The sequence below is a fragment of the Sceloporus occidentalis genome, unplaced genomic scaffold, assembly GCF_023333645.1.
Source record: "Sceloporus occidentalis isolate IW3139 unplaced genomic scaffold, rSceOcc1.0.p SCAF_4, whole genome shotgun sequence".
In the NCBI taxonomy this organism is placed as follows: domain Eukaryota; kingdom Metazoa; phylum Chordata; class Lepidosauria; order Squamata; family Phrynosomatidae; genus Sceloporus; species Sceloporus occidentalis.
This window is the reverse complement of record NW_028316984.1, coordinates 1,743,470-1,765,443: the sequence shown is the minus strand read 5'-3', so window position 1 is coordinate 1,765,443 and position 21,974 is coordinate 1,743,470. Positions and strand designations below refer to the sequence as shown.

The following is a 21,974-nucleotide window of genomic DNA, read 5'->3' as shown; positions in this document are numbered from 1 at the left end:
GGTACTTTTTTTAGGGTCACCTAACATTATTTTAGGGCACATGACGACAACAATGATACTTACAGGAGGACCTGGGTTGCCAACTGGACCAAATGGACCTACAGGACCACGGGCACCAAAAGGCCCCTAGAAGTTGAGAAAAAATATTTTTAAAAACACAAATCATAATCATTTTTAATATGACTGTTATTATTATTATTATTATTATTTAATTGTAATCTGCAGTTATTCTACTTACTGGGAAGCCCATCAAGCCTGGGTCACCAGGGTCTCCCTAAGGAAAGAAAGAAACAAAAACTACACTAAATCTAAACTATAAGTACAATTTTCTTTTAAAGGTTTTGTGGTCATATGTAAACGTTAACAGGGAATAAAAAATTTTAAAGATCATATGTATGACAGTCAGAAATCAGAAGACTGGTCACTTACTATGAAAATTCCCTCTGCTCTGATGTGAAGATGGCAGCTAGAAGAATGAATCATGTCCTAGTACATCCCAGAAGAGAGTCAGCATGGGGCAGTAGTTTGGGCACTGGACTACTCTGGAGACCAGGATTTGAATCTTGTGCATGATCTTGGAAACCCACTGGGTGACCGTGGGCAACTCACATTCTCTCAGCCTCAGAAGAAACCAGGGCAAGCCCCACTCAATAAATCTTGCCATGAAAGCTATGTGATAGCTTCACCTTAGGGTTGCCATAAGTCAGAACCGACTTGAAGGCAAACAACAACAACAACTGCCGAGAAAGGCAAGGATTGCATGGTCATATCTTTGCTTGTTAATAGTAATCCTCATTTTCTTCCCCAGCTTCATTTATGACTGTCCTAAGGCAGAAAAATCTCAAAGTGCACAGTACAGGAAGAGGTGTAGACATGAAAAACAAAGGGCAGCACAGTGCCAGCAATCACTTCCCTTTCTCAGGAGGAACAAGATTGCACTGAACTAATACATGGGTGAGGGGAGGCAGAATATGGATTTTTGAACACTATGGCTCAACCTGCTCTGCTAGGCCACAGTTTAGATGCCACCTTCACAACAGGCCAGAAGGACTCTTCATAATAAAATATCAATGGTCCTTTCCCTGTATTCTGTGAATTATGGCATCCAGAAGAATGGCATGTGCAGAAGCTAATCTGCTGTTAAAATGCACCAGTAGATCAACCGGCTGAGTTTATGTGTAAGACTAATTGCTAGCCTCACACAAAGGTTCTGCTCCACACAGAAGCTGAAGTGTCCATTTTCATTACTCTTACAAATGTACATGGCTCATGCAGCTGCTTTACAAAACTCAGCTAGAAGAGCTTTAGTGCTAAAAAAAATTCAGAGGAGGTTTGTTGCCTTCCTCTGAAGCTGAGAGAATGTGGCTTTGTCCAAAGTGTGCCAGTGGGTTTCTGTGGCCAAGTGGGGATTTGAACCTTGTTCTCCAGAGTTGTAGTTCAATGATCAGCCCATTACACCACACTGGCTCTCTAAATGTACTTTGAGGATAAAGGAAAAGTTCAGTTGGAAGGTTGACTGATGTTTGTCTACAAATTGTATTTGTTTTGAAACAGGCATCTTCTTTCTTTGGGAGTAGGAAGAGGAATAGCTGCTCGACTCTCACTTATAGTCAGATTTTATATCTCTAGTAACTGATGAAGGCTTCCAAATGAAAAATGCTACTGGCTTTGAGGATAATAGCCGAATGGCAGTCATTGTCTTTGGGTAGCTGAAGGAGGCATGGGTAATTAGGTGCACTACTAGGCCCTGTGAGAGAGACCTGAACAACAGAAATCATACTTCTTCTGGAGCCAGTTGGAGGAGCTTGGAGATCTTCAGGCATCAAGGTCAGTAGTTATTGGGATCCCTGTTTTATGTTCCAAACCATTTGTCTTAAGGACTCTAGCAATCAATGGATTTGGAAGAACAACTTAAATAGAAACAATTAGATTACTTTTTGTCCTCTCTTGCAGGTGTGGAAACATAGGCGGGGTACAGACGGGCAGGGGAAGACGTCTTGGAGGTGTATTCTGCTGAATACGGAGCCTCCAGACCGCCCGCCCTGGGGGCGTGGCTCAGGTGTATGGGACTTCCACATGGGGGGCAGTGAAGACACCTCACCTGGGGCCGTTTCTGACCCGCAGTTTCCGTACCGCCGCCTCGGAGGACGCTGCAAAGAGAGAGGCAGCTTCTGCACAGGCGGCCAAAAACGGGGCCTTTTTTTTTCTTTTGCCGGCTGGCGGATGCGCAGCTGCGTAGCTGCGGCGCTCAGCACCGGCGGCAGAAAGCCTATGTGCACATTTAAAGCGCCCAGGCCCCTTTAAACTTTTTCCCTCGCCCTGCCCAAGAACAATGGTGGTCTCCTGCCAGCTGGTGATCAGCTGGTGTTGGCATCCTTGTCCGCTTGCACGTTGGTAGTGTCACCAGCATCATGGATGCCTCCTCTCCTTTGGTCCCCACGCTCCTGCTGAATCTGCAATGCACAGCCACAGCTGTCGCCGCTGCCACCGCTGTCCCCCTGCCATCCCCCATCACCTCCCTTGTACATATGTAAATATTTAAAGTTTTAGGGGTTTTTTATTGTTAGGTGAAAATGGCACAGAAATGTGTGTAGGGGTTCACTTTAAATTCCAAACTTTCCCCAATTCTAGCAGCGCATGCGTACATGTTGCTCTAGGGTTAGGGTTAGGGTTAGGGTTACGAGCATTAAAATAGAGTGCAGCTGTACTGCAGCTTCCACATCTGCATGGCATCTGACGCTCTAATTAGAGCCTCGGTGCAAACTGCGCATGTTCCAGGACCCCGACTCATTATGCGACGCAGCAGACACGGAGCTTTTAAATGGGCAACTTAAATTAGCGGCGTAACAATTCTGGCGTACCGGTGCAGCAGCTTATAGACGGAGCTGCGCAGTTGCACAGTATATAGAAAAGAAGTGGGGAAAAGCAGCACCTTTTTAATGCCGCTTCTTCCCGCTTGGGGCGTGCGGGCGGCGTGTTCATGGCGGCATTCAGGTAAGGGCCATCTGAAGGCTATACCTTCATGACGTCATGAACACACCCCTTTTTGCCCGTCTGTATCCCGGCATAGTTTTTTTTAAATTGTTTCTTGGTTTCTACTAATATATCCTCTATAAATGCTTTGCCAAATAGATGGGCTCACTAGAAGGAGAGAGACAGCAAACTGCCCCATGAAAAGTCACCTACATTGTAGTGTCTAAGCCTGAGTGATTTGTGGGCAAGAGTAGAAGAGGACATAGCCTCTTGGTGTCAGAAATCCCCTTCATTCATTTATTCATTCGGGGTTCTGTCATGATGAGGTAAAGAGTTTAGATTATGTCATTTAAGTTAGTAATTGGTTACATGCACATTGATGATATGTACATACAATCTTTACTTTGTTGTATGATGTGTTGGAATGTTTGAAGGCGGCATCTTAGGAGTGGCAGACTGTTTAAAGCTGCTGATCATATCTAGTTGTGAATATATATATATATATATATATATATATATATATAATCTCATATATAATATAAATCTTAGGGTGTGTTAGTAATATATGTATGTATTAATTAAAGGTATGTATCTGTAGGATTCAATTGGAACAGCATTATGGGAAATGCCCATCTGCGGCCATGATCTGTAATCGGATGTGTCACGTAAGCAGAACACAGGCTAGCAGGGCAAAGAATCCTTCACACTCTGAGAAAGATTTATGACTGGGAGAGGTTCCACAGATACAAGTCATCAATTAAGGCATCAATAGCTTTCCCAGGGCAGAGGATGTCTGGAGACCAAATGATGCCCGCATTGGGTTGCTTTGATGTAGGGCTTCAACCTCCGCTGAAGGGGGGGTGAATAGAAAAAAGGGGGGTGTCAGTGGTCGGTTTAAATTAAGGCTTCCCCTTTGAGTGCCTCAGATTCTGCAAAGACATGGTCCAAGGTGCTTCTACCTTATTCTTTATAATAAACTTCTTGTTTTACATTTAGTTGTTGTGGATTTTTGGTCAGAGCAATCCCCAGTCTCACACTTGGATGGCATCAGACAGGAAAATGAAGAATTCAGAAAGTTTTACCAACCTCTAATATAGGGTGGGGAACCAGCTTGGTGTAGTGGTTTGAGCATTGCACTATGACTCTGGAGATCAAGGTTCAATTTCCCACTCGGCCATAGAAACCACTGACTGACATTGGGCAAGTCACACATTCTCAGCCCCAAAAAACTCTATGATAGGTTTTCCTTAGGGTTGCCATAAGTCAGAAATGGCTTGAAGGCGCACAACAACAATAGAGAGTGACCTTGTTTAGGTTCTTATTGCTGAAAATATCCTCTTCCCATAGAATGGAGGCACAAGTAACTTCTGAAGAGATGGCGGAGGCTCTTATGGCTAGGACAGGGTCATCACAGCCTTTTTTCTGTACTGTATCAGATCATATTTCACTCTGATTTCTAAGAGGAGCATCACCTTCTTCAGATGTGACTGCTTCAGGAGGGAAGACAGCCACTGGGTCATAGAATCATAGAATTGGACGAGACTACAAGGGCCATCCAGTCCAACCCCCAGCCATGAAATCACAATCAAAGCACTTTTGACCGATGGCCATCCAGCCTTTGTTTAAAAACCTACAAAGAAGGAGACTCCACTACGCTGCAGCAACATATTCCACTGTCAAACAGCTCTTACTATCAAGATGTTCTTTCTAATGTTTAGGTGGAATTTATTTTCATCTAGTGAAAGATACTAACAAGTCTCCCATGGTTGCTGAGGAAGAGAATGGGAGGGAGGTCCATTTCAAGCTGATGCATGTGATGAAGTTTGGCAGAGAAAGGATCTCCCTGATGTCCTTTGCTTCTGTAAAAACAGTACCCATGGATGTAGGGTTAGGAAGTAGTGTTGCTACAATGAAAACTGGAGAGGGCTCCTATACCTTTAATTGTTGTGAGAAAAGGAACTTTCAAAAGGTGTTGTTTGTCACACAGCCAGCTAACAAGCTACATCTGCTGAAGCTTCCTCTTCTATACGACCATTAAAAGAACAGGAGCCCTCTCCAGTTGTCACTCTGGCAACCCTAAGTATTCAGTGAACTAGGGTGCAAATTTAGATAAGTACAGTTTTAGGGAACAGTGGAAGAAAATCCTCACTACTGAAAACTTTGGTATGGAGAAACCTTGTCCCCGGATTTGATCACCTCCTTTTGTGCTGTCAGATGCTTTGGGGGTCAATACCCTAAAGGCACCAGATCCTGTCTGATCTTGGAAGCTAAGCAGGGTCAGCTCTGGTTAATACTTGGGATGGGAGGCTCCAATTAATATCATGTGCTGTAGGCTATATATCAGAAGAAACTGGCAAAATCATCATACTCAGGGATGAGAAAACCCTAAGAAAACCCTATGTAATTCATGAGTTGTCATAAGTTGACAGGTGACTTGAAGGCACAGATACACACAAGGCAAAGAAAAGCAAGAAGAGTGGTATTCAGCGGCCTGGGAAGCAAATGGCCTATCTGACTGCATTTGCCCTTTTATCTACTGCTGTATCTAAGGGGGAAGCCCTACAAATTCATTTGAGGAACAAGGGCTGGGACTGAGAAACAAAATATGCTTGTGGATAGATATTTTATTTTGAGGGTCTAGGATGGAAGTGACAAGGGATGAACTTTGGTCCAAAACACACTGTCGAAATAATTCAGTCAGACTGCTTTAACTGCTCTGGCTCAATGCTAGGGAATTCTGGGAACTATAGTTTTGTAAGACATTAAGCCTTCACTGTCAAAGAGATCTGGTGCCACAATAAACTACAGTTCCTAGGATTCCCTAGCACTGAGCCAAGGCAGTTAAAGCAGTCTCAAACTGTATTATTCCTGCAGTGTGTTTTGAACCTTTGGGACTTCTGTGGCGCCCTATTTGTAATTTTCTTAAAGGCTCATGTGTTAGTTGCTTGAGCACAGGTTCCTTAACATGTTCTACAACGGATTTAGCCTGCAGACTTTGGTGAAGGCAATTAGCTGTAAAAAAGCTGCGAGTAAGCAAGGAGTGGAGAGCCAGTGTGGCGTAGTGATTTGAGTGTTGAACTATGACTCTGGAGACCAGGGTTTGAATTCCTGCTCGACCATGAAACCCACTGGGTGGCCCTGGATAAGTCATTCTCTCTCAGCTCTGAGGGAAGGCAATGACAAACCTCCTCTGACAAAATCTTGCCAAGAAAACCCCATGATAGACTTGCTGTAAGTCAGAAAGGACTTGAAGGCACATAACACACAAAGCAAGGAGTGAGGGGTCCCTCTGATGGTCAGATGAGATACTGCTGTGATTAGAAAGAAATATTTCTGTTTTCTAGTATAAAACAGAGGAAACAACTGGAACAAGGCCCATTACTTTGCAGATTATCAAGCAAAGCATTAGTCCCTGGAATTTGCTCAGTGCTGGATTACTGTGTAACTCTGATGGCTGGTGCACTTGGAGAAATTGCAAGGCACACTTTGCCTGATCTAGCTGGAAGAGACCATCAAAGTTGGAAGAGACCAAAAGACCATCCAGTCCAAGGCCCTGACATTCAGGGATACATAGAAGTTGCTTGGGAAATGGATGTGGTCTGGTCAAAAGACCATGATGTGTGTCTTCATGACCAGCACAGCTCATTCAAGGCTGCCCTAGCCACTGGCTGTTGCTTCCTTCAATTCACTGGAAGCAGCTAGTGGCAGCAGGTTCAGAGTCTGAGAGGCTAGCTGCAACAATGGAGTACACACCGAGGTTACTGGAATTTCTTTTGAGTTATTACATGCCATGCTATTTTTTCTTCTCAGTTTTTGAAGACTTTGGTCATAGTCAATGCCATGAAGTAGCAGGAAGAAATAAAAGCCAAAAGAAAATGAAAGACCAGAAATTGAAAGAGAAAAAATAAAGAGAGAAAATATGCTGAGCAGGAGACAAGGAGTCAGCTTTAAGAGAAGAGAGTTTTGTCCCAGGTTTGGAGTGAAGGAAACAGGGAAGGCACCCAGATGTCTGCCTTCTCTAGGTGGTATTAGGACTCAACCCACAATTTTGTATGCCTTAATTCACATCAGAGAGGGAAAAACAAAACCAGTCCAATGGTGTACCTAAGTACTCATTTCAGATACATAAAAGGTAAATATAGCTTGTATATTTACACAGAGCATATGAAAGATGCATGGGAAAGCCCCTGAAAAACACTTACTGTATATACTCATGTATAAGTCTATTTTAGTCAAAAAATTGACCCAAAAATCCCAGGTCGACTTATCCATGGGTCAAATGTAAATATTATACTTTAACTCTTATTAAAAAGGGAACGATCCCCTGGTATAAGGCAAGAGCGCAATCTGTCCTAGAAGCACTGACCTTCCTCTACTCTCTCTTCCATCCAGCCTTTAGTATGAGTTAAAACTGTTATGCCTGCCATAATTTTGCAGGTTCTTTGACATTATTTTCCTTTCTTCATCATTTAGATCCTTTGCTACATGCCCCTAAGTTTTACCCTCGACTTATCCAAGGGTCATATCAAAATCCATAATTTTACCTCCAAAACTTGACCTCGACTTATACATGAGGTCGACTTATAGTTGAGTATATATGGTATCCTTGAAGAAAAAGATACATATTTCTAAATGAAAGCTAAAAATTTACACTGACTTTTTTATTTGCCAGGGATGGAGATATGTAAATATTATCTTAATAAATGAGGTGCTGGATGTTTTTCAACATAGCCAGTCTACAATTGGTAATATGATGAACGAGGCAGAGAATTTTACTCCTGAAAATTAAAGTTAAGAACCCAACTTGACAATGCTAATCTTCTCACATAACTGGGAGCATCTGAGGCACTCTAAACCTTTGCAGAAAGACACAGAAAAAAATTCCATTAATTTCAATATATCATGAGTTCATAATTGTTGCATAAACTTACCAGGAATTGTCTAGCTAATTCTGGAGTCAGTACAAAAGGCTCCCCTTTCTGACCTTTGGGTCCTTGCATTCCCTATATTGGTTGAAGACAAAACAAACAAGCAAACCCTTTAGTTCATATGTCCATAAGGACTTGGGCAGCGCAAGGTTTTTATGGAGCCATTTCAGGAAAACTCTGCATAGATATGTGAGCACCACTAACTCTCTTCCCATCCAGGAATCCATGGAAGAGAAATTCTTCTCAACATCAGCATAGCATGGCAGAACAATCTTCCAAAATTCTGGTGCCCCTCAGCACAAAGAGAAAATTGTTATAACATTTAACAGCAAAGAAGAGGCAAATAATTGGATTTGTTACTCATACTGAAGCCACATTTCATACAAATTCCTGTTTTGAATTAGCATTTTTAAAAGTCTTGTTTAATTTTAAAAAATATGATTAGGAAATCCCACAATGGTTTGTCGGAGTGTTTTCATTTCTGCTTTTCAGGCACAGGGCAGGAAGGAAGACGACTCAACTTTCATTAACTTTTAGGTTTCTCTCCCTTAGTAAGAGCGAGAACCCATAGTATCTGTAGCTACTCCATAGCTACTCTCTCTCTTCTAAACTGCACACCCTTAGATATGTATGCCAAGTTTTAGGTATCTAGGGGGGTGTTCCCACTTGGCAGATAAAACGGCTTATATTGGTGCAATTCTGATTCGGATTATGTTCTGGGAATAATTTGAATTTTTTCCATCGTTTCCATTACCAAAAAGGGGCAAATTACCTCAATTCATTTAGACTCTGTTTTCGTTCCCATTTATTTTAAATCGCTTTATTTTAAAGCGGATTAACTTGCTCCCCGTTCCCATTTGTGTCCACAAGCTGTCAATCAAGCGCCTAGGCTTCAGACGTCACAAGTCTAGGGTTTTTATTTTTATTTTTAGGGCAGCCAATGAAAATTGGCTGCATCCAAGGCTCTTCTGTTGTGTCTCCCCAGACTAGAAGGAGGCTTGGCAAATCGGATCAAGGAGGAGAAGGCAGCGGGCTTCATTATTGAGGAGAGAATCTTTGGGGAAGAGAGAAGATAAGGCTCGATCCCCCCCTCAGATTCCTGGGCGTCCAGGCTCTCCTTTCCCCAAAATCGCTTTGCCTCCCCCATTGCTCCCTGGGCTATCTGGGGGGCGATCAAGCAGGGATGTCCTGCAAAGCCCATCCCATAGTTCCTCTGGAAGGAGCCTCCTTTCCCCAAAATCGCTTTGCCTCCCCCATTGCTCCCTGGGCTGTCTGGGGGGCGATCAAGCAGGGATGTCCTGCAAAGCCCATCCCATAGTTCCTCTGGAAGGAGCCTCCTTTCCCCAAAATCACTTTGCCTCCCCCATTGCTCCCTGGGCTGTCTGGGGGGCGATCAAGCAGACATGTTCTGCAAAGCCCATCAGGGGCTCAGGCAGAGGCGAAAAAAGAAAAAAGAAAAGTTTAAAATGGAGTTCAATGGCTCTTCTCATACATTGGTCTATGAATGTGGAGCAGAGGGGAGGTTGCAATCCACTCGGGGAAAGTCTATGCGAATTGAAGAAAATGGTGCTGGCGATGCAGAAAGAGAATAAAGAGGGTGACACCCCCAGGCCAGCCCCTTGAGCGCTGCTCCTCCCATCTCCAGGTTCCCGCATCCGACACCCTTGTCGTTCCCATTCGGATACAGCGAATGGTACCCTGCTTTCAAAAATAACCCGCTTTATAACCTACTATTTTTTAAAACCAGTTTATAGGCGTCTAATTCGAATTATACAATATAATTCGATTTTTAATCAAATCGCAGTGGAAACGATTCCGGGGTATTGAGGAACTAATTCAGACATCAGTGGGAATGACACCTCTTAATTCGCTTCATGATCCACTTTATAGTCAAGTGGGAACACCCTCTAGGTCTTATGATCTGGGAGCTACGATGACGAAAGACAAAAATATGCACAATACTCTTTCATTATGAAAGATGATGATACAGAACAGTGGACATGGCAGATGTACAAGGAAAGGTTGTTCTTGTTCCTTTTGCTCCACAGAAATAATAACAATCTGCATGTGGCCAAAAACAGGGACTGCACAAGATGAGGGAGAACTTTGTGTTAGTTTAATATTCTTGGTGTACCAGACGAGTGACAGTGAATCAGAGCTTCTGGTAAATTATCCCACAGCTTTGGGTCACAGACAGTTCTTGCAAGTCTTTGATGCATAAGCCTATATGGCAAATTAGCCAAAATGCTGTGCTAGGTTTACTTCCATATGGGAAAATCTATTTATTCCTGGGAACCCAATCGTGATTCACTGGAGAGGAACAATAGGGTTACATTGACAAAATGTTTTATTACATTTTATTATCTAGTCAATGTGAACAACTTACAAAGAAACCAGGCAAGCCTCCAGGTCCCTGGCTTCCCTGCTGACCCAAATCCCCTGTGGTCCCATTGCAGCCATCATGGCCTGGTTTCCCTCTCGATCCTGCTTGACCTGGATGGCCCTGTGGGGGAAAAGATAAATAAATACAAGCATGTTCATCTGACCATCTGTTTCTGGTTTCTTATTCCTAGTCTTCATACAGCCCTTAAATGTTCTCATCGTTACCCCAAGCAAGAACCATGAGAAAAAGCAGAGAGAAAAATAATTCTTAATTCTGTTGGTGTACTACAAACCAGATGCCGCAGAGAAAATGGGGAAAAAATCAGTAGAAGGGGAAACCTGGACATAATCCCAAGAAACAGAACAGAGGAGAAAAAAGGAGAGAGGAAACTCATGATAGCTTGGTCTTTCTTTTGTTCAAAGAACTACTAAGACCCAATTTAAATGTGACACCATAAGAAGAATCCATGCAATACTGTACACATACTTTAAGCCAGAAAATGCTGCCTAGTGTTGGTAAATTAAGGATCTACAGCTGAGGCAGACCCTGTGCTGGACTGCTAACATGATATGCACTGTGGCAGATGGCCCAGTATACACTACACATTCTGTATGTGCTACATCACATGTCTCTACTCATTTTGCCTGCCTAGGATCATGCTAAAAATTTTAATATTGTGAAACTCTAAATCAGGGATAGGCAGCCTTTTTGAGCCGGGGGCCGGGTTGCTGTCCCTCAGACAACTGGGGGGCCGAAGCCAAAAAATAAATAATTAAATAATTTTGTTAAAAAAAATTAAATAAATAAAAAAACCGGGACAAATGTAGGACAAAAATTTCAAATGGAGGACACTTTTGTTAAAAAAATGGAGGGCACGCTAAAAAATTTGCTGATTTTTTAAAAAATGTTAATATAAATGCATGTTTTGGAGGCTTCTATAGACAATTCCCCCCTTTGCCTGCCACTTGCCCCCCTTGCCTGCCGCTTGCCCCCCTTGCCCGCCTCCTCCTAATAGGCCAAAGGCCCCACGCCCTCACGCAACAGGCCAAAGGCTCTGGCGGCAATCGGCGGCAGGACCGGGCTGGGGCCGGTCCCAAGGCCTTGCCGGGCCGCATCCGGCCCGCGGGCCGCAGGTTCCCTACCCCTGCTCTAAATATTCATAAATTACTCTTTTTTTTACTGGGATTGCATAATTATTCTAAAATACTATGGGATAGCAGAAGGTTTTAAATATTAGAAATACCTCCCAATACTGCCCAAATGTTTTAGGAAGGTGTGTGTGTGTGTGTGTGTGTGTGTGTGTGTGTGTGTGTGTTGCAGGGGCGTGAGGGGAGGATGATAGACACCCACAGATACAAAATGAATATCATCCAAAAGTAAATTACAGCACTGTTTCCACTGGGCATTGCAAAGTATGCAAAGTCAAATGCGCCAGAGATTAAGTCCAAATCATAAGAGGGTGACACTCTTGTGTGCATGCAGATCTCATCCTGCAGGCACCTTGGTGTGGTATGCCTCTGCTCTACAGAACTGGAAAAAATGAGTAAATAAATGGGAGAAGCAGGCGGTAACACAGACCTGACACTGTCCCATCACAATAGATCCCTACTCCTGCTACTACATAGCAGCCACTTACACTTTAAAAGCTAACTGAAAAAGAGAAACAGTCCAGAATTCTATTTGTTTGTATTGCATTTATACCTCTGTGATCGCTACAGATGTTACACCTGATCTATTGAAGAATAAATGGAAACAGGATAAATGGACAAGGGAAGATATAAGCTACTATCAGATAGGCTTTTACAGACATGTAGTCATAGAGACTGGCACTACTGATAAACAGTCTCCCCTTGGCTCAACTCAAATCTGTAGATAATGAAGGCTAAGCAGCAAAAGGTATATAGTTTTCCTTCCCTGATTCAGTTCACACTCATGTCTCAATTATTACAGCAGCTGCTTCACATTACAGACCAGCAGGCATGAAAGAAGGGACTTCTACATATAGTTGCGTCTTTTATATCTTTAGATAGATTCCTCCCAGAAAAAGTCTCCCCAGTGGGGGCTAGACAAACAGAAACACTCTGCTCACAGGAAATGAGGGTCTAATGATTATATTTATTGCTAGTATCATGATCTAGACAGCCAGCAGGGTATAATGGTTTGGGTCTTGGATTAGGACTCTGGAGACAAAGATCTGAATCCCTGCTCAGCCATGGAAACCCACTGGGTGACATTAGGCAAGTCACACCTTCAGAGCCTCCCTCTGAACAAATACAATATTGCCAAGAAAATCCTGTGATAAGTTTGCCTTGGGGTCACCATAATGTGAAGGCACACAACAAGATGTATAGTGATCAGGTTCTTCCATACATGTAAACCACAAATGATAATACACCACAAAGTAGTTGAGTGAAAAAACATAAGAAATCTAACTATAACTACATTGATGTCTATTTCACTGTATAATTGGAAGCAACTGGACACGGTTTTCCAGACCATGAGTGTATCTGAGTGACACAATTATAAAACTCTGACACCACCTTAATCATCATTGCTCCATCCTATGAAATTCTGAGATTTGTAGTCTGGTGATAGACTGATACCATTATAAATGGGACAGTACCGTGTCCCATTCCCCTCCCCCCTCCAATATTTCCAGGCCATTTCATTGTTTTACTACAAATGTCAATTTTGTCCCGTTTTCAAGAAAAATGCTCTGTTATGTTGCAGAAATGTTTTGAAGTTCCCTGTTTGAAACTGTGGTTGTCAAAAAAATAATAATTGTGTTGTGGAGTGTGAGATGTTTTATGATAAGTTGTTGAAAGACTGAAATTTGCTGCATAAAATTACTTCATCTGAGAAATATTCATGGTATGATTGTGGTGAAATTCTGTTCCTCTCTATGTCTGCCTAAATTTTTGTATGAGTTCGGCCACTGCAGAATAATTGTTAGCTGAATATGTTCATGTAATAAAACTTTTGTTATCATCTTACTTTTTCATGAATACAGAATATTACATAACCCCATCCCACTTTTCCTGTCCCAAGGTCCACATTTTCTCTCTCTCAAAAAAAAGGAAATATGATCAGCCTATTTGGTGAGGAACTTGGAATTTTCTACTACAGAACTCCAGTGTACTGCCCTGAACTGAATCACAGCAGAGACCTCTAAATACCCCATGAAACTACAGATCCCAGGATTTCACAGGATGTAGTCATGACAGGCAAAGTGATATCAAAACAATACAAGTTTCTAGCACAGACTTATTCCATGGGAAGTTAGGACCTTTGTGATTATCACACACAGCATTGTAAGTAGCAGTCTTTCTTCTTCCATGCTTTCATGGGAAAGAGTTGATATTGTATATTGTAGTTTTCTGTGTGTTTTTTGGGCTATGTGGCCATGTTCTAGAAGAGTTTCTTCCTGATGTTTCACCAGCATCTGTGGCTGACATCTTCAGAAGATGTCAGCCACAGATGCTGGCAAAATGTCAGGAATAAACTCTTCTAGAACATGGCCACATAGCCCGAAAAACACACAGAAATCTATGCATGCCGGCCATGAAAGCCTTCGACTTCACAGTTTATATTATATTTGATGTGTCTGCACATTATAATATCTTCATATGATCTCATATTATGATGGCACTCAACAAATCCATGAAAATTATGCAGCTCTTTGCACATGTAAAACTAACAGAGGGAAAGGGATTTTAATGGGAGAGAAAAGGGTTCCCTGGCTTTAGTTCTAAAAATAAAGCAGATACAGAGCGTGGGTGAATGGGACAAATAAGAACGATATTTGGAACTTTTTGTATTTATGCATGTGGGTGGTAGAAAACAGCATGGTGTCAAAGGACACTGCAAAGGAAGAGAGTTCTGGGAAATCTGCCTGGGGATTTCTGTGAAAGAGTCTAGAAGTAAACGTTCTTTTGCTGCTTATGTGATAACTGCATTCCACAGCATATCTGAATGTCTGGGGGGAAAAAACATCAGTGCTTTCACACTCATTTGTTTCATGGTTCTCATGTTCAGAATTTGGTAGAGAGTGGATTCAGTTTTTCAATATTTGGGAAACATTATTGGCATTTTAAAATCAAAGCGAAAAGATTTAAATTAACACAAGGCAAATGTACAAAACATTAGTTCTTACTTCCTAGAATAGTTTGTTCATCTGTTTTGTCTTAGGACTTTATCACAAGCAGAAAATTGGGGGTTTAAAAAGTCATTTTCTCAGGAAATTCATGTGATTGTGGTGAAGATTTTCACAAACATTGCAATCAAAGAGGACTTATCCTCAGCAACAAATCATTCATGGGGAAATCCCGTGAATGATTTGTTGCTGGTTATTCCCTGGTTATTCCTGGGATAAGTTCTCTCTAATCATGATGTGTGTAAAATCTTCACCGTGATTGTGCAACTTTCCTGGGAAAATGACTGTTTAAACTCCTGATTTTCTCCACATGTCATAAACTCCTTATTTGTGAGGCTTGGTGGGTGATCATGAGAAACAGGGCCTCCTCAGTGATGGTGCCAGCGGAGATTCATCAACATGCCTCTTTGCCTCTCTGTAGCAGATAGCAGCCAAGTGTTTCAGTCAATGTTGGACACGGGGATTTACTGACTGAAACTATTAGTAGTCATATTCAAGCCAATTTTATTGTTAGTGTTTATTTGTCTTTATCTTTTCAAGTTTTATGAAGATGCCAGCCACAGATGCTGGTGAAACATCAGGAAGAAACTCTTCTGGAACATGGCCACATATCTAGGGTTGCCATTTCACGGGAACAGGCAGGATTGGCATGCCTTCTGGGGGTGGGCATGGTCCCTTCCCACCCTCCCCTAGTTCCCGGGTGGCTGCCTGACTCAGGACTACCAGCCCTGCTTCCTCCCTTTTAAACTGTGCTGAGCCCAGGGAGTGCAGCAGCAGCAGCAGGGCTGGAGTTGGCAGGGGGCGGGGTCTGCTGGTCTGGCCTGCCCCCTATTGGCCAGCCCTCTCAAGGAGCCAGCCCTCTGCTTCCTTATTTGGGCATGCTCCAACTTCCAAGCAGGTGTGGAGGAGCAAGAGCGAGGAGGGACAGGCATCAGGCAGGCTGCTGAGGGGAAGGAAAGGGGCATTATTCATGGCTCCCCATGGGGGCATTTTGGGCCTTTTTGGTCTCTGGGGCAGCCTGGCCTGGGGTGGTGTTGCAGGGACGTAGTGAAGGGGGGGGGTTGCGTGTGTGAAATGGCAGTGGGGGAGGCGGCTATTAGTCTCCTCTTACGGACTCCCTCAAGGGCCCTTCCCTGGAGAGGTCAGTTGGAAGATGAGGCAAGTCCAGGGGCTGGGGGGCACCTTGAAGAAAAGGACGTGTGGCTGTGTGGTTTTGTGGGAAAGCTCTGTTGTGTGTTGTATGTCTCGGCTTCCCTTCTCTCTTTGGGCAGACCTGGAGAGGAGGGTCAGAAGGCAATGGGGAGGCAGGATATATAGCTATCTCTGCATCCACACTAGAGAAATAACCCAGTTTGGCACTGCTTTTCAGCATCCTGAATCAAGGTTATGGGCCTCTGGGATTTGGAGTTTTTGTGGGGCCTTCCTTCCTTAAGCTCCGCACAACAAACTCCCAAAATTCCACAGCCTTGATCCATGATGCTGAAAAGCAGTGCCAAATCGGGTTATTTTGCCAGTGTGGATGCAGCCAAAAGGAGAAAACAGTTGAGAGAGACTCCAGTGAGGCAGCTTCCTCTTTCTCCTTCTCTTCCCCCCCCCCCCCGCCTCCCTCCTCCTCCTCCTTGCTCTGATGCCACTGTCTGTTTCCTCCCCCTCTTCCTCATCCCCAATGCCGCCGGCTCTTGCATCGTCCCAGCTACATCTTGTCACCTCCTCCTTCCTCTTCTTGTCTTCCCCAGCTCCTTTGTTGCCCCTCCATGCAGGCTTCCTATCCACAGATGGCAAGTCCATGGATACGGAGAATAGACTGTACACACACACACACACACACACACACACACACACACACGACACCATGCTAAGTGTTAAACCCAAGGGGTTTGGTTATGGAATAAGCCTCTGAAATATGCAAGAGGCCATGTTAAGTAAAGCCATGTTCAATGCCCAAATGTGCTATTTGGAATGGGGGGAGGGGGGTTGGCCAGAAAGGGAAGAACATTTCTGTCATCTGTGTAGGAATAATGCCAAAATGTCCTCTATTTTGATCATGCCTAAGAAACATGCATTTATATTTACATTTTTAAAAAATCGTCAAAATTTTTCACATGTCCTCCATTTTAAAAAATGTGTCCCACATTTGAAAATGCTGTCCTACATTTGTCCTACATTTGTCCCAGTTTGGAGTTCCTGACTTATGGCAACCTTACACATATCCCCAAACCCCCCAAAAACCTCTTCCTGCAGGCCTTCCCAAACTGATCTCCTCAAAATTTTCACTCTCCATTCGTTTAGCTGTATCCACCAGACTTTGATCTCGATTTATTTTATTAACCATTTTATTGGGAATTGTTTTTTAATGGTATTTTAGAGTGTGAGGGAGATTGGGGAACTAGGATCTAATATGTCCAGTTATGCTTTTATCTACTGATATTCATGTTTGATTTTATTGTTTTTGTTTGTTGTTATCCGCCTCGATCCAATACAGGGAGAGGCAGGATACAAATAAATATCATTATTATTATTATTATTATTATTATTATTATTATATACATAATACAGAAGTTATTGTTAGGAAGAGACAATGGCATAAGAGGATAATTTTACATACTTGAAAACTTCATAATTTCAGTATATGAAATGAGCAAGCTACTTACAGGAACGCCATCTGCACCAGAAAATCCAGTGACCCCTCTTTGTCCCTGGAATAAGAAAGAAATATGATGAAAAGGATAATTCCTTTGTCTGTTCTTTATGGTCAGTAAGACCTACTGGATTTTTTTGCAATTACCACTTCTCCCTTGGGTCCAGTTATTCCTGGTTGGCCTCTTTCACCTTTGTCTCCTTTGTGACCTGGTAGCCCTGGGATACCTTCGAGGCCAGGTGGTCCAGAGGGTCCTTGCTGTCCAAGCAATCCTGGCTGGCCCTAAGAATGACAACAAAGATAAAGCCTCAGGAACTGGTCTCACAGTAGTACCATTTTATCTTGGCAGCAAATATATTCTTTTCTTAATGAAGGAGGAAAGCAGCTATTTTTTGAGCAGAAACACATACAAAAACAATGAAGAAATAAAGAAATCCTTAATGTTGAACTCCAAAATTTGGTATCTTCTCAAACCTTCTTCCATAATTTTGTCCCATCAATCTTGTGGTTTGTGCCACTAGCTACTAATATTTGACATACTCTGTGAAAGGTTTTTGTTATAATCCCAAATCATTATAATCATATTTCCTTCAAAGCTAAGCCAAATTTTTCTGCAAGTGTCATGCCACAAACCCTGAGTTTTGTGCACCACCTAAAACGTATGTGCCTGACATATACAGTTGGGAATCCTAATTATTATTTATGCTTAAAATATCAGCAACAGTTTTGCGATAGTTTTGTATCATGAAACCTGAATTTTGTGCAGCCATTTTGAAGTGTGTATTTGATACCATATAAGTACTGACATAAATGACTGTGTGAATTTTCTGAGCCCAGAAGGCTCCATGGAACACTTCTATAGTTTTTTTAAAAAATAAGTATGTTTTATTGATGTCTACCAAACTAACAAAAGAAACAACAACAAAATCAAATCTTTAAAAAAATACATACAGTGGGACCTCGGTATCTTCGGGGCATCTGGTGTGGACATTCACGTGGATACCAAAATCCACAGGACCTCAACTTCCATTGTCTCCAATGGCAGCATGTGCATGCGGCCACACTGCCATTAGGGACAACGGAACTTCAGGTGAAGTTCTGTTGTTCCTAATAGCAGCTTGGCTGCATGCACCCACCATCACTGGGGACAACAGGGGCCATTCCTAATGATGGTGTGGCCACATGCATGCACCACCATTGGGGACAACTGGGGTTTGCTGTCCGTGGATGCTTAAACCTGTGGATGGTAAATCTGATACTGAGCTCTCATTGTATAAGGGTAATTTACAAATCTAACCCCCTTCCCCCCTACAAAACTACCACCAAATTAAACTGTAGCCTCCAGCTCACCAGAATATGGTTATACTTATCCCCTAACCTCTCCCTCTAACACTAATTTTCTTTATCCTTAATTGCATTCCAAAACTACCCAAGTTACACTTCTACTGTACATATTAACATAGTATCAAATATCATGATATCAAATATCAAATCCCATAGTTATACAGTCAGCCCGTCCCATGCGCGGGCTTCCCATACACGGACTTGAGGTCACACGGACGTAGGGTTGCCATAACCTGGCGGGAGGCGTGACTGCCCCGCTTTCTAGGGGGCGGTCCCGGTCCCGCCCTGCCCTCTTCAGGTCCCAGGTGGCTGCCCGGCTCCTGGCCCTGCTGCATCCCTATACTGTGATGAGCTGAAGGAACGCAGCAGGGCTGGAGCTGGCAGAGGGCAGGCTCTGCTGCTCTGCCTTGCCACCTATTGGCCAGCCCTCCCAAGGAGCAGGCTTAGTCAGGCAGGGCTCCTCCTCGGCTTCTCCTCCTCCTCCTCTTGCAAGGAAGGGGCTCTGAAGCGCTGGGAGAGCTGCCTCACCAAAGGGGAGGGGAGCCTCAGGGACCCAGCTGTCGGAGAAGAAGAGGAGGAAGAGGCCTCAGCAAGGCTCAGAAGAGGAGGAAGGGGCTGGCACCCGGGAGCGGCAAGAGGGCACCTTCCATGCCCCTCCTGGGCCCCAAGCTCCCCCCAGGATCGCCCCCGTCAGACATTGGAAGCCCCCTCCCCAAGGCCCCCCAAACACACACCCCTCTCCTCTCTAACCCTCTCTCTGACTCCCTCTCCCTCTGTTACCCCACTTTAGCTAAGCCCTCTCTAACCCCCTTCTATCTACCTCCTTCTCTCCATCTAAACCCCCCTCCAACTCCTCTCTATCTACTCCCCTCTCTCGCTAATCCTCTTATATAATAATAATAATAATAATAATAATAATAATAGGATTTATTTATATACAGTGCTACCTCGGGTTACGAAATTAATTCGTTCCGCGGCACCGTTCGTAACCCGATACATTTCGCAACCCGAAAAGCCGCTGGAAAGCCGCTAGCCGCGCTTCCGATTTAAATTTCGCGCCGAAATTAATTTCGTAACCCGAAAAATCTTTCGTAACCCGGAACAGTTTTTTTAAATCTAACTTTTTCGTACCCCGGAAATTTCGTAACGCGGTCAATTCGTATCCCGGGGTACCACTGTACTGCCTAATCACTGGGAATCCGAGCGGTTTGTGAAATTCACAGATAGCCCAACTACACAGGCAGATTGGCACTGAACAAGCAGAGCTCTGCTCTGGAGTCACAACAAACTACATTTCCCAGAATTCCATAGCATTGAGCCAGGGCAGTTAAAGTAGTGTCAAACTGGGTTATTTCTGCAGTGTGTATGTAGTCTGAGAGCCCTGCGGAGAGAACGAGTCTGGTGCTTTAAAATTTAAGCCCATCTAACCCCCCTCTATCTAACTCCCTTATTTAAGTCTCTTCTAAGCCCCTCTCTATCTGACTCCTCCCTCTAATCCCCCTTTATCTAACCCTAACCCCATGTTCAATGCCCAAATGTGCTGTTTGGAATGGAGGGGGGTGGTTTGGCCAGAAAGGGAAGTACATTTCTGCCATCTGTCTAGGAATAATGCCAAAATGTCCTCCATTTTGAGCATGCCTAAGAAACATGCATGTATATTAACATTTTTAAAAAATCATCCAATTTTTCTGCATGTCCTCCATTTTTTAAAAAATGTGTCCTACATTTGAAAATGTTGCCCTACATTTGTCCCGGTTTGGAGGTCCTGACTTATGGCAACCCTACGTGGACAGGAAGCCACATTTAGATGAATGGCATGTGGGCCCATGGCACGTGCGCTGCACCGCACATGGAAGCACCCCCGTCCATTTAAACTGGGCTTGAGCATGCACAGAATTTGTTTTATGCTGGGGTGTGTGTCTGGAATGGATCCCCCGCATAAAGCAAGGATCCACTGTATATTATCTCGTTCTTGCTCCATATATTCAAGCAGTAATACTCAATCTTTTTAAAATCCATCTAAATCTTTTCCATTTGTAAGATTTGTCAATTTGTCCATCTCTATCAGATAATGGACATCCCTATCAAGTTTCCTTGCATACTTCAAATAGATACATCAATTCTTAACTAACCAGGGTTTGTGCTTTCTGAGTATCATAGGAGTTTATCACACGGGAGGAATTTCTCTTAATTTCAAATGAAAAGAAAGTGGGGCCAGAATGGATTCACGTGAATTCACTAGTTCAGCGAATTTATGTGAATTCGAATTGCGTTTGAACTAACTCCCAATTGCCCAAAAATAGCTTGCCATTGCCCGAAACTGTGTGTGGTAGTATATCATGCAATAATGTTAAACCCCATGATTGCATTGGGATTGCCATTGCATTATACTTCCAGTTTCCCTTGTCTGATAAACTCCATAGATTGCTTTAATCCAAGAAATAAAATTTCTTCCAAAATCAATGTTTCCTAAAAACGGAATCATAAAACACCAATTGACATTATCAAATGCCTTCTCCATGTCCAAAAAAAGGGTCAAGGCTGCCTATTCATCATTGTGTTTTTATAAACATCAAGAATATCTACAACACAGCTAGTAGTATCTCTCAATTGTCTTCTAGGCACATTTATCATCCTTTATGCAACTTTAAAGAACACCTTTCAATCTATTAGCTAAAATTGATGCCACAGTTTTATAGTCATTGTTCAGAAAGAAAAATAGATCTGTAATCTTTAGGAACAGTCAAATCAGTATCTTCCTTTTAGATCAAAGAAATATTTGTACTATTCAAAGACACTGGAATTTCCCTAGAATTTAAAATTGAGTTCAGCCATATGTAAAACCAAGACAGTCTGTTGTAAAGATAAAAGTAGTTGAACTTCTAGCCTTCTTGGTGACTGCTTCCACCCTCTGGATCACCCTTCCATGGGAGGCTAGGCTGGCCCCCTCTCTCCTTGCCTTTTGGTGGCAAGCGAAAACATTTTTATTTAGGCAACCTTTTTAAAAAAAATCACGATGGCATGGTTTATTTGGAGTGTGTGTTATGTTTTAACTTTTGTATGGATTTAATATTAACTGATAACTGTTTTAAATAGATGATTTTAATTGTTTTTAACTATTTTACTGTGATGTTTTGAAATGTTTTTCTCTTGTAAGCCGCCTGAGAGAAAGGTAGCATAGAAATGAAATGAAATGAAATATTATAATTGATTGCAGAAAGACCATCTGGACCCAGAATTTTGTTTAATAGCTTGGACCAGTTCTGCCATTCTTATTGGTACATTCAGTCTTGCTCTTTGTTCATCTGTAACCCTTGGAAGATTTTTGATCTTCTAGATAATTGTCTATTCTATCCCTTGGTACTTTCTGTTCCTTAAATAGAGATGAATAATATATATATATATTTAAAAACCTTCTTTAGAGCTTCTCCATGTGTAACAATAGTCCTGCCCATCTGAATTTTATAAATCATTTTCTTTTCTCTCTCCTTCCTTAATTTATAAACCACGTGACATACTGGCATTTTCAAAATATTTCTGTTTTGTTAATCTTAT

General features: G+C 42.7%; 1 protein-coding gene across 1 annotated transcript in view; it reads right to left on the bottom strand.

The window, feature by feature from the left end:
- LOC149313404 (uncharacterized) overlaps positions 1-21,974 on the bottom strand; it is a 218,591-nt gene that overhangs the window by 107,726 nt on the left and 88,891 nt on the right. The window contains exons 5-10 of the mRNA XM_089519047.1: positions 17,223-17,357; positions 17,089-17,133; positions 10,288-10,404; positions 7,905-7,976; positions 239-274; positions 64-126 (exon numbers count right to left, since the gene is read on the bottom strand). Of these exons, the coding sequence (XP_089375173.1) occupies positions 64-126; positions 239-274; positions 7,905-7,976; positions 10,288-10,404; positions 17,089-17,133; positions 17,223-17,357 (468 nt within the window). The remainder of the gene's footprint in view (positions 1-63; positions 127-238; positions 275-7,904; positions 7,977-10,287; positions 10,405-17,088; positions 17,134-17,222; positions 17,358-21,974) is intronic.